The 13,184-nt window shown below is 53.9% G+C and overlaps 1 protein-coding gene across 1 annotated transcript in view; it reads right to left on the bottom strand.

The window, feature by feature from the left end:
- The window catches only part of FAM53B (family with sequence similarity 53 member B), a 45,512-nt gene that overhangs the window by 14,744 nt on the left and 17,584 nt on the right, over positions 1-13,184 (bottom strand). The window contains exon 4 of the mRNA XM_035547719.2: positions 6,955-7,706. Within this exon, the coding sequence (XP_035403612.1) occupies positions 6,955-7,706 (752 nt within the window). The remainder of the gene's footprint in view (positions 1-6,954; positions 7,707-13,184) is intronic.

Here is a 13,184-nt window from a genome sequence, read left to right as displayed (position 1 = left end):
CCTCACACTGGAAATGCTCTGAAGTACTGCAGAGAAGCCAACATCTTGTGGAGCCATCAGGAACGGCACGCAGGTGCCACCCCTCCATTGTATCACCAGTGCACAGATCCTGGCCACGCAGTTACAGCCGGCAGGAACAAATATCTCCTATAACATCCGACTGGTATGGGCAAGAGGTGCTAAGGCACATAGTACACAGACTTCTGGATCTTTCTGTGGCTTGGTGCCTTGCACACAAGAGCACCCTCCCTTGCAGGACAGGGCTACCTCTCCTGGGGCTGGCTGCTGCAGGGAGCGCGGTCAATGTTGAATAACTACACACCGAAATGCTTCACTTTTTTAAAAAAAATCTATAAAAAGGTCAGCTGCGTTTGGAAACGTGCTAACACAAATTAAAATCTCCCCATAACAGCCCTATCAACATTTCACAAGGCAGGAAACAGAATGGGCGAGAGATAGCCAGGGCCCACTCTGCCACGACCGGGGATGATTTCAGACTCCATCCCGGGGCGCTCGCCGCGATAGATGTGTTTGGTCTCCCTTGCAGCCCTCCAGAGCCCGTGTGGAAGAAGCAATCTGCCCAGCACGCTCCACAAGCATGGCACCACCGGGGCCAGCCCCTGGACGAGTCCAACAAGGCAACCAAAGCCTGAGAGGCTTTTTGGCACGCAGTCCCCATGTCCCACAGGGGCAGTGGCAGCGATGCCAGGCAGCCCCCGCCGTGCCCACCGCCCCTTCCTGCTGCCCTCTGCCCCGGGGGGCTCGGCCAGGCCCCAAAAAAACCCCTCAGCATTGCCCCTCTTCCCAGTTTGTTACTGCACCCAGCCGGCGGTATGAGAAGAAATGCTTGAGAAACCACACGGTTCATGGAAAAATACGATCCCGGCCGTTTTGGATCCCAAATTGTTATTATTCCAAGGACGGTAGTTTCCGGGGGTTGGTTTCTGCCCGACGCTGAGGCTGCTCTGATTCGGGGCCGTATCGGTAAGGAGAAGCGGAGCGATGTGGGCCTGCCTCCTCGAAGGAAAAGGCAGAAAGAAGGGACAAAAACAAGCAACGGGGGCTTTGAGGAATTAGAGGTGATGTTTTTCCAAGTATTCTCCCTCCCAGACGAACTTTAACATTTAGAGCCCTTTCTTAATTAGCCCAGTTATGCGGCCATGTAATTGCTTCCAGGAGCAGCTCCCTCCCCTTCTGCCTCAACGCCTCCTGCCTGGCCCAAATAGCCCTCTTGGTATGAAGAAAACATTTCTTTCAGGTCAAATTATTTTTATTTTGATTATGGTGCCGGGTTTATGGCCTATAAACACATGTGGTTAGCAGCACGAGCAAAAATTTAACCGGTCGGCTGCCAGAGCCGGGTGCTGAGCCAGCACCTGCACCCAGGCTGGGTGCCCAGCTCTGCCTCTCCCCCCAGGGACTCAGTTTCCCCGTATGTGAAATGAACGTTTCAAAGCCACGTCCACCCCCTCCAAGGCTCGAGGAGAGGAAACACGGACCCCCTGCCATTATTTAGGCTCTTCATCTGAAAGTACCTAACCGGTCTCATTCCTGGAGCGTCATTAAAAGTTACCCGAGGGAATACCGAGCCAAGCAACCAAGTCCACGTGGTTTTCTCAAGCACACCGGTCCCAGCACCTCCCGCTGACCACGAGGAACCAGCTGGCATTCACAGGGCTCCCCTCCTGGGGAGGGCTCCGACGCGCTGCCCCACACCCCGAAAACCGGCCCCACCAAGGGCAAGAATGCTCACCGTAACCTGCCTCATCTTGCTCCGTCCCTCCGTGCCAGTCCTCCCACGTGGAGGCAGCCTGTGCTTTCACGTGAAAAGCTTTTCAAAACCCAGCTGAGGAACGAGGAAAACCCCGGCCCATGAACAGACATCAGCTTTACTTCCCCCCTCTTCTCCTTCCATTGCTGTTGACATGGGGGGGATGCCGTGGAAGTCACCCGTCCCCGTTCCTGCAGCGCTCGCACCCTGCAGAACAGGGCTTCCTTCCTTGATGGCATCGCTCCTTGCCCAGCACGACCCACCCTGGCAGCTGTCTCCGTCTGATCTCGTGCTTGAGGGTAGCTGAGTAACGCAGGTTGCTCAGGCATCGCTTCCTCAGCTCCGAGGATTTTTTGAGGTGGAGGAAAGCAGCCAGAGAAAATAGCAACTCCTCCTTAAGCTTAGGGTTTTCAAGGAACACGGACCGAGCTGCTTTTGGACGGATGAGTGATTAGGTTTTGTCCTTCTCGGGGCTCTTGCCTGTGTCAAAGGCAAGGAAATCCAAATTATAAGTGTGTGCCTGGGCTGGGTGTCTGCCAGAGGGAAAGGGAAGCTCCCGCTGCCTCAGCCGGGGTGTCCACGCACAAGCCCTCCGCAGCCTTGTCCAGCTGACAAACTTTCCCCCTTGGTCTGACGATGGAAAAGCTCTGCCCTGAAACCACCCACGGCATCCTCGGAGGACAGCAAAGGTGGTTCCTGAGCAGCTCTGCCTTGTGCTGCCCAGCTTCGTGTGAGCATCCAGGCCGGGGCAATATTTTGGTCAGAGCTGCCACCTGACACGGCTGGGCGACAGCCCATCGCGCCTCCTGCTCCTGAAAGGTGGCAGCCAGCGCCTGGATGCTCCCCTCCTTCACCGACCATTACATGAGCCACCTATGTCCGTGCAAAACGAACCTCCAGGCATCCTTCCCGGTGTGGACAGCCTCACGCAGAAAGCCCACCAGCCGCAGGAGGGGCACTGCGTGGAGAAAAGGGTCCGCAGCGGCGCGCAAGGTGCTGTGGCCACCCAGGGGCGCCCCTCTGCTGCTGCCCTTCCTGGGGGAACCGCTGCCCAGAGGTGCAGCACACGGAGCTGAGGCTCTTCAGCTCGTCTCCAGCTCTCAGTTGTCTGGGGACATTTCCCCTGTTTGTTCCTGCAGGAAGGGAATTGCCTCTTCCCCCATGCCGCCGGGGGACGGCCACGCTCACATCCCCGCAGGCCGCATCGCCTCCCTCTTGCCAAACAGCTGCTGCTGCACAACCAGCATCCTCTCTGTTGCAATTCGATTACCAAACGCATTCAGTACGGTGACACGCCGCTGCTTTTAGCATCTCGACTATTTCGTAACCACAACCCTTTGTTCGTGCTGTCCCCGCTTCTCAGCCCGTTTCCTTTTATTGTTTCACTTTTGCAGGATGAGCGAACGCAACTGCGGGCTGCGGGAGCCGGTGGCCCAGCTCCCAGTGCTCGGGAGGAGCTCCCAGTGCTCGGGAGGAGCTTCCAGGTGGGCTCCAAACCTTCCGTGCTCCCCGAGGAAGCCCCAGGACTGCGACCAGCTGCCGCCAGGCCCTGCAGGGCAGCTGGCCGTGCCACGGCGCAGCGACCGCCCGGCCTCGCGGCGTCTTCATCCTCCTAAAGCTGTAAAGATCTTACATCCTTGCAGGTCCTTCTTCAGGCATGTATTAGCATACACCCAGGCGTGGCTCACAGGTCCAACAGACAGGCTGGGATTTGCTGGCTCATTTCGCACTTCTTTTGAAACCTCAGCGTCACTTTTCTTCTGAAGGACCAAGGCAGCCCTTTCCGCGTGTCACCAGGAGCAGCTCACAACGCTTGTGGGCATGATCCGGCTGGGGTTGTGTTGAACGTTCATCGTGCGTTCAATTATTTTTACCACTTATTTTTTTTTAATTGCCTGAGGTTACTCTTCCACCTACTTCTTACAAGTGAAAGGGCTCAATTTATGGCAAAAGGTAAGTAATTGCACTTCCAGGGCCGTTAAGCCTGTAAGTCCGCAGCGGGCCTGCGCCTCGCTGTGACACGTATCCCCCTCTGCTTTCAGCTCAGTAGAAAAATGTCACAAACAATTTTGCCACGATGACTTTTAGAGAGGGCGAAGGGATGCCTTGGGAGGGGTTGGCACCACCAGGAGCTGGTGATGCCCTGAGCCCTGGGTCTGTCTGCCAGCAGTGAGGGCAGGGCGGACCGTCCCCTTTCCTTTCCTTTTCCCTACCGGCCACCCTCCCTCTCCCAGCCCTTCGTTTGCCAAGGCCGGCAATTAAAGAGCAGAAATATCACAAGGAACTTTTAGGAAAAAAAAAAAAAAATGCTCCTTGAGCATTTTGAAAGATAAACTCATTAATTCCCTTAATGAGGGATCAAAGCGCTGGAGCCCACGACGGCTGTGACCTCGGGAGTTTGGTCCCTGCCGGCCGGCACAGCGCGGTGCCCGCCCCGCGGCGCTCCCTGTGATGCCCCCCGGGCTGGCTGGAGCAAAGCGACGAGCGAGGACAGACAGACGGCTTCTCCCTGCCCTCCCAGCCGCCAGCAGTGCCCCCTTGGGTCCTTCAGCCCTGCCGAGCAGGTGCTACCTGTCCTGCGCAGCCCGGCCCCAACCGTCTCCCACCCTGCCCGCTCCTTCCCCTGCTGAGCACGCAGCCACTCTTTTTTTCCCCATCTACACAAACAACTGCAACCACAAAGGCCCGGGACTGCGACTTATACCCAAGAAAACTGCAATAGGATGGCAATCTTAAAAATAACGTGGTTTGTACGGGAGTCCTGCTCCTTTTTATTTCTTCTCTATCAATCCCCACCCTGCAGCTTGCCCTCCTCCACAATCTGCAGAAGCCCTGTTTTGCTCATCTCCCCATGGCGCAAGCGCCGCTCCGAGATGGCAACCATTGCGCGGACTCTCAAAATAGCGAGGCGAATAAAAATAGTACAGTTCCTTTTATCTCTTCCCTTTGTTCACCACCGAGTACTCCAGCAGATGCAGCTGGGGCACACGCGCAGCAATCCATCAACTCGTGCAGCTCTGCAACTCATTCGGCATTTTGGTTTAATCCCGAAAGGTCTCGAGTACCTTGAGTACCTAAGGAGTGCCTTCAGCTCCTCTCAAAGGTGAGCAGCTTATAGAGAAGGATGTGTTGAACAAATTCAGTGCTGCGGGTCAAACTTCTGGCCATGGCAAGCAAATACCAGTGGGCAACTGAGCCAAGCTGCCCCGTTGCACACGTGCAGCCGGCTCTGTGTGTTTAGCTATTGCACTCGATTTTGGTACTGCACACCCACGCACAGAACTGTGGCACAAACGTCTTTCCACACCAAAGTACCCAGACACATCAAAAGCCTGCGATAAGCACACAAGAGCCTTCATTCACACGGCTCCTCCTAAACCCTCGTGTGCATTTAGGTACGAACTTGCATTTACTGCAATTACGCCTTGCATTTCCAAACACGGTCTCAGAAAACGCCGTCGGAGGAAATGTGGATGAGGAAGGGTTCGCCAGCCACGTCTGGGCACGCAGAAAGATGCACAGGACATTTCCCAGTCCCGGCACCTGGGCTCGGGGCCACTTCCTTCCCCTCTCCCCCCATCCACCGCACGACGTGGGCTTTGCCAACCCCCTTCCACAGCCCCGTGCGACCTCCTCCCACGCTGCCGGTTGTTGATGGAGCCTCGACGAAAGCTGCAGTCATCAGCACGGGCGGCAACAGCAGCACCAAGGAGAACAATCCTAACCATGCTTGTGGGACTGCCGAGACCTCCTGCTATCAATAACAGGTCGGCTTAAGACTTGCTATGCATAGAGCGCGCCGAGTCATTTCGCAGGGAGCGGGAAGCCAAAACCGTGCTGTTTCTTTTTTTTTCATAACGCTCATTTCCAAGCAAGGAATAAGCAGAGAAGCAGCTTCCTCAGAGAGCTGGAGGAGCGTGGCCAATGCTCTGCAACTTCTCCTCTGGCCGAGAGCGATGTAATTGCAATCAGACACAGCCTGCAAGGAGCCCCGGTATCGCTTCCCCATGCTGGGCTCCCCAGGACTCCGACGACGATCTGGGGTTACCCTGCCTTGCCCCCTCCCTGCCGCTGGCAGCTGATGGAAGTTGCTCTCCCTGCAGTTTTCAGGCAATTTGGGCCTTTTGCAGGCTTTGGGTTACCATGAAACTCTCACACGGGCTTGTGGGACGTTCTGCCCTGCGCGTACGGATGAAGCAATGAGCGGCTGTGCACGGAGAGAGAATAAGGAGGAAGGGGAGAAAAAAAGGCAAGTAGATGCCTGGACTACCACCACCATTTCCACCTCATCTGGGGTGAGGACTTGATGATAGGACAAAACATTCAGAGCCAGCCTGCTGCAAACACCAGCATGGCACCGGGTGCAGCATGGCGGTGAATCCTGCCCCATACACGTCCCCAAAAATCCCTCCTCCAGCCTCAGGCTGCACCCTGGGCACGGCGGCCCCGTGCCTCCTCCCACCACCCTCATCATCGCCAGCTCCTCCTGGAAAAAGACCCACAGGAAGAGAAGCAGTCGCTGGGTACGGCACCAATGAACACAGCCACGTATTTTAGAAACATTTCCACCGATGCGAGGAAACGGAAAGGCCTTCGGTGATGCCAGTGGTGTTATTGCAACCGGTGGCTAGTAAAATGTAACAGCAAGTGTAAGCCGTTTTTACTGCCCGTCCGGCCTGTTCGCTAATAAAATAAGCTTAGCATATTAAATGTTACTGGCGGGGTTTATCAAAAGATGACTGCAATGCCTTGCATTGTGCCCCTGCAGTCACCCAAACATGTAATTCTCTGGCCCTTTTTATCTTTTAAGCTCTTCTGGAGAAGAAAAACTCATCGCTTCCTCCAACACGAATGAGCTCATCCGAACTCCCATCGAGCTGCCAGGCATGAAATGCCATAAAATATCCCATCCTTGCAAGAGGGGGAAAAATGACTTTATCGCATGGGATGTTCATGCTTTAAGGCGAGGAGAGAAAACCCCAGGATCTTTCTCGGCCTCACCTGATGAAGCACAGCCAGGAGTTTTATCACGGACAGCAAAGCCGAGCGCGCTGGGACACCCTGCGTTGGGAGGCCCAGAGCGAGGGGAACCGCAGCACGGAGCTGGGGCCGGCGGCCGGCGCTGCCCCGAGCCCCCATCCCGAGGGGACTCGTGCTCCCCGGAGCCCCCTGCCCGCCCTTACCTGGGTCATCTTGGCCAGGTCGAGCGACGGCCGCTGCTCCTGCGCCTCCTGGGGCCTGCGCCGCTTGACGCCCACCTTCTTGTCGTTGAGGACGCAGGGCTGCGAGCGGCTGCGGCACAGCCCTCCGGCGCGGCGGCCCAGCTGCGGCGTGGAGGCGGGCGTGCTGCTCGCCGAGGGCGGGCCGGGCTCCGAGGAGGAGAAGCGGTCGTGAGAGCAGGACAGGGACCTCTGCATGTCCGCCCGGCCGCCCTCGGGGCTCCACGTGTCGCCTCCCGGCCCGCTGGGCCCCGTTTTCCTCGCCTGGCAGCCCAGGCGGCTGGCCAGCGCGGGGTGGTCGCAGGAGGAGGCCAGCGGGTGGGAGCGGGACGGGAGGCTGAAGCTGGAGCTCCTCTGCATGGTGGCGGAGCCGTTGGAGTAGCGCTGCACGCTGCCCCCGCTGTAACACCGCCTCTTCTCCACCGGCGTCCAGACCTTGGAGCCCAAGGGTCTCCAAGATGTCCTGCAGCTGGACATTTCATCCGAGAAGGAGAGCGAGCGGCACTGGCGCTTGCTGGGGGGCGCCGAGGGGTTGCCGTGGGGGTCGCTGAGGCTGAGGTCTTTGATGAGGTTGGTCACCGAGCAGGTGCTGGTGGCCTCCCGCGGCCACAGCGAGCCCTCCTCGCCCTTGTCCGCCAGGCAGTCCCAGATGCTGGCGCCCGGCTGCTCGATCTGCAGTGGACACTTCCTGCTGAGGTCTCCCCATCTGTCATTTTCTGGTTCAGAAATGACAAAAACACACACACGCGCGCGCAGGCATTAGCATTAATTAATTCTGCGACTCGCTTTCCACGTCCATAAACAAAGAGTAGCATATGGGACATTTTCCAGTACAAATTAATTAACTCTTGGAATATGGTTTTCCAAACCGCCAGCAGCACGGTTGCTGTGGTGTAGATGGAGAGAGAGACAAAATGATAATCGCAGCAGGAGCGAAACTGCTCGGAGCCGATAAAAACACGCCTCCGAATATCCAGATTGCACTAGCCAAGGGGAATTCAGCAGTACGAAACGACACGGTCACTGCCAGATCTCTGCGATAAATCGTGCCTCGGATGGATTCGTTTCATCCTGGGCTCTACGATCAACAATTGCCCGAGAGGTTCACAAAAAAATATTAAGTGAAGAGCCCAAAGCTGAGGCAATGTTGGGGCAAAACGGGTACGGGGGCACTGCTTCCCTGTGCCAAGGACATCAGAGCCCACAGGGAACCAAAAGCCATCCCTACAGCCATCGGGCTGTCTTGCTGTTAGCCACGCTGGATGCTGAATGTTTACATTTTCTCCCTCTCTTTTTCGATTAGCTTGTCCGCTCAGGAATTTGCCCACCTGCAGTTTTGCCCACTTCGCACTTGCCTTCCAACAAAAGACCTGCCACGTGCTTTCGGGGCGTTAACGAAGGCGTTAATTTCATCGGGTGGATTTGGGGACGCCCTGGGCCAAGCTCCGAGAAACCCCGTGCCTCCCAAATCCACGGTTCCCTCCGCACCTGAGACGTGCGTGGCAAGGGGCCGACAGCCACTTAGGGCTCGATGCGGTGAGCCCGCGAGCCAGGCTGCAGCTGCACGCGGAGATCCCCGCGATGACCGTGCAAAAAGAGGATTTAAGCACGATGAGCTCATTCCCACACATGGTTCCCTGACTATAAAAGAAGAAAGAGGAGGACCGTCGGGGCCCGGCTCCTTGGCACGGGCTGCTAAGGCTAGCAGGGCTCTGTGCAGACTTGCAGTTGATGCTCGACAGGAAAACCGTGGTAGGGCTCCAGCCCCGGCTGCTGCGATGGAAAAAAGTAATCACCCGACAGACCTCTGGTACTGCTTTTGTCGTCGGCTGCTGCACACAGAGGCAAAGCGTGCTGGCTAACCGTCGCTGCGAAGTTTCGTGTGATCGTATCTAACTTGTGCAGCATTTTTTAGAGTTTTTTTTCTATTTTTTTTTTCCATTTAGACAGCTGAGCTATGAGTTCAAAGCCGTACCCACCCTGCAGCTGCAGGTACAGCCTGGCGATAAGGAAGATGCAGTGGTACCGACTGCTTCCTCGCACAGGTCGCTTCCAGCCAGGAGGTCACACCCGGGGCCTCTGTAAGCTCTGTAAGCTCACGTCCCTACACCACCCTTGGCTGCTTTTCCTATTTTCCCCCCAAACCAGCTCCATCCACGAGCAGCCTGGCGCCGCACTGAGCCACCGTGCCATACTTTACCCGTGGCTCTCCTCATTTCAATAAGCACGATGAAAAGTGAGAAACCCGTGCTAAACAATCACATCTATGTTTAGATCTTTATTATTTTCCCCCCTTATTATGCTGCCAGCAGAGAGATTTCTCGGGTCGGGTCACCAGACAAAAGAAACAGAAATAGAAGCTAATTTTTTATGGCAAGCTGCCACGACCCCCAGGCCCAGACGTCACGTTTTACATCAGGCCTCGGTAAGCTTGTATGAGAGGATACAGGATACCTTCCTCTCCCAACATTACTCCTGCACAAACAGCTATAAATCTTTAAAAAAAAATTACAAGGAAACTTGTAAGCGTGCTGTTAACCCGAGCAATGACTTCAGGTTATTATTTGCTTTTTTCCTTTGTGCTCAGCACGTGCTGTAGGAAGCCGGGTGCCTGGCGGGGCAGCTCCCATCCAGGAGGTGCTTGTGCGTGGGGTGCCGGTCCCCTGCTGCCACTAACCCCCTGGGACGAGGGCAGCACAGCCCGTCCCAGCATGAACCCCACAACAGCCCCAAAAATGTTTTTTCAATGCGAAGTGTCTGCCCTGACACCAATGGAAACACAAATCAAAAATGAGGACAGTCTAGGGGTTGGGGGTGTAACTAAATGACCCTGGAAAGCCCTGTGAGGAAAAATGGCTTTTTCTGTTCAGTTTTTTAAGACTGAGATTCATGTCCCGAGAACACTGATAACGATAATTGCAGTGGAGCCATTAATACTGCTGCAGTTAAGCCTGTATTAATTTTCTTAAATTACAAACCTCAGCTTGGTTTACCCAGAGGCAACAATTTGTTCCAGGATAAAATCCACCGAGAGAACTCCTCGGCTCAGAAGAAAACTGCTTTGCTGGAAAACGCTCGTTTGCCTATCGGAAAACGATGGAAGAACATTTGCAACAAAGGTCCGATGTAGCTGTGGCACGTGGAGCTCTTCCCCCTGGTTAAGTGGGTCCTTCTTGGCTGTCGGTGTCCTCAGATGAAATAGCCTGAGCCTCTTACTTCTGGATTTTAACTTAAAACTACTAAACTAAACATTTTAAGTCACTTGCTGAACATGTCCATCAACTAAACGGGGATGGCTTTATCGGGTTTAAAGCAAGCTACCTTTTAAATCCTGCTACCCTTCAACCTAGAGCAGCTTGCATTATTTCTGGTTTTACCCCCATCTCACCCTTTCCCGATTTACTTGGAACAACATCCACCTTTTTCTCCAGGTAACCTTCACCACATCAAACAAGTCCAGGTCCTGAGGTCTCAGAAGCTTTGTTCCAGAATCAAGGAGACTGGTGGTGTCCTCCGAACAGCCCCGAGATCCCTGCACAGCTGGCTCCCATCAGATGAAGGCACCGGGTTTACTGTAGCTGTACTGTAATGGCACAAAGCTGAGCCAGGTGCCGTTCAGACCGGATATTAGGAAACATTTCTTTACCGTGAGGGTGGGCAAACACTGGGACAAGCTTCCTGGAGAGGTGGTTGATGCCCCATGGACGTCAGTGTTCAAGAGACATTTATATAACACCCTCAATAACATGTCTTAATTTTCGGTTAGTCCTCAAGTGGTCAGGCAATTGGATGATCTTTGTAGGTCCCTTCCAACTAATCTGAACTGTTCTGTTCTGTTCTATTCATAAAGATTAGTCGCTGATGGACCAGAAAACTTCACCCAAGGCAATTTCGAGTGAAATCGCTGCCTGCAGCCAGGAGAGAGGAGGAACGAACCTCTCCACCCGCAGCAAACGACCACCAAAGGGCCAGACCGACAGCGAGCTTGAGAGCAGCCCCAGCGTGGCACCCCAAGCCCTGCTGCTACCTGTGCCGTGCCGCAGCCCTTCCTCCAAGATTTGGGCACCATGAGCCTCAGGGGGATCCCATTCCCTCCAAGTACCCCAGAGACTGGAGCCCACCCACGCCAGCCCGGGCCGGGCGAGCTTTGCGCACACACCGCCAGACCGAGGACGGGCATTTCATCTACGGGCACCACAGGTGAAGGAGGTCCGGTTGAAACTTCAGTGGAAGTAACCAACCTGATCTGGGGTCTCGGTACCCCAAAGGAAGCCTGGAGCCCAGGGAAATGTTTGCATTTCTTCCCCTGCACCTTCGGGATGGCCGGCGGCTGCCGAAACGCCTGCTGAGGGGCTGCGTTCCTCCGATGACACGGAGTAAATTTTAATAGCCATGCTCATAACCACAGAGAAGAAGGGTGTAAAATCAAAATGCTGACACAACTTTAACTATAACGGCACAAATGTGCTGCTATAATATTTTTACAGCTCCTTTTTATACATAATGCATGATCCTTCTGCTCAAGTTTCCTCCACGTTCTTTTCCTGTGAAATAATTTACATTCATACATAATTTATTACAGCAACTTGTAAAGTAATTACGGGTTTCAATCAATTTTTTTTCCTCCTTTTTGGCAGATAAATTCTGTTTGGATCCTAACCCAAACATTTCTCTTCATGCGGGTGCACATCCAAGTCCCTTTTTCACATGGTGTTCGCGTCGATTTTTAGCCTCCTGGCCCCTGCGCACCGGGAAAAAGGCAGCCTGTATTTTCCACTGCCCCCTGTTTATGTTCAGGAGATGATTCCTCAACGTGGAACAAATCTGATGGTTGCAATTAGCTGAAGGCAGCGCCACAGAGCCTGACGGCCCTCCTGCTTTCCCCTGGCACAAATCAGATTAAAATACAATGCGTGGAGCTGTGCTCCAGGGGGAAACGCAAACAACAGCCCCCAAACCTACTGCTTGAGAACAGGCAACGTGTGCACCCTCTTTGTGCTGATAGCCTGTACATCGGAGGGAAATTCAACACCGTTTTGGTAAAAACGTGCCCGTTCCTCAGCTGCTACCCATTGAGGTGCCAAACATTTCTTACTTACCTGCTAAGAGGAGTTGGTCAATATTTCCAACGTGTTGTTAAAATAGTGTGCAGCTTCCACTGCCGTCCACCCGCGGACGGAAAACTTTCAATACAGAAAGCCAAAAGTAATACCCAAACTTTCTAAAATGCTCGTTTCTTTCTCTAACGCACTCTTTTGCTGGAGGACATGTGATGGAGACCGCAAGGGAAGAGAAGGAAAAAAATCTCCGTCCAGTAACAGGACAATTCCTACACTCCCAGGATTTTCAAAGACCCATCAAGGAGAAGAGGAAAAAATGTTTTTGTTTATTTATGTAGCCCTTTGCTAGGATGAAAATTAAAGATGAAACGCCTAGAACTATAAATTCAACAGTCTTTTAACTAATATTTCTGTCATCCCACTGACAAAGTATTATTAATAAATCTGAAAATCAAAAGAAGCGGATCTAACATTGTACCATCTGACATATCAAGCCTTTAATGATGCTTACTCATATACTGAGATATATTATAACCTATAACCAGTTTTCCGATCCTTACAGAGTTTAGTACATCTTACACCTAAAATGTGTGGGACTCAGTTTACTCCTTTCCCCTTCAAAGTGTTTTCCAGAACTTTTTGCAGGCAGAGTGGCTCGTGCTGCCTGTTGCGATGCTGCTGGAGTGCCCGTACCGAGACATTTGTGATATTTATGTTTTGACTCAAGACTTGTTTCGAGGACACCAATACCGAATTTGGCAATGGGAGCAATCCTTCTCTCTGGCATCCCCTAGGGCAAGAGACAAAGTGGGGCACCCATGGTCTTCACATGAAGCTTTAGGGCCGCCTCTAATGCTTTGCTGCTGAGTTAAGCAGGAAGCAAGTGGCATGAAAATTCACATTATGCCACATATCGGCACGACTCTTGGCTTGCCAGCGTAGGCCAGCCGGGTTTGTTGGTTGTGGGTTATCGCGCACCCCTGGGGCCTCGACCAACCTCTTCCTGCTCCCTCCTGCAGACACGTGTCCCCATGCTGATGCTGGTGAGAAGCCCCAGCACTTGGACCTTGTCTCCATGGGACACAGCACAAGGCTGCTCTGCCACCACTCCAAACCTCGCTGTGTTTATTCACC

The sequence above is a fragment of the Cygnus atratus genome, chromosome 7 (assembly GCF_013377495.2).
Source record: "Cygnus atratus isolate AKBS03 ecotype Queensland, Australia chromosome 7, CAtr_DNAZoo_HiC_assembly, whole genome shotgun sequence".
NCBI lineage: Eukaryota > Metazoa > Chordata > Aves > Anseriformes > Anatidae > Cygnus > Cygnus atratus.
Note: the sequence above shows the minus strand (reverse complement) of the source record. Positions and strands in the feature narration are given on the sequence as shown.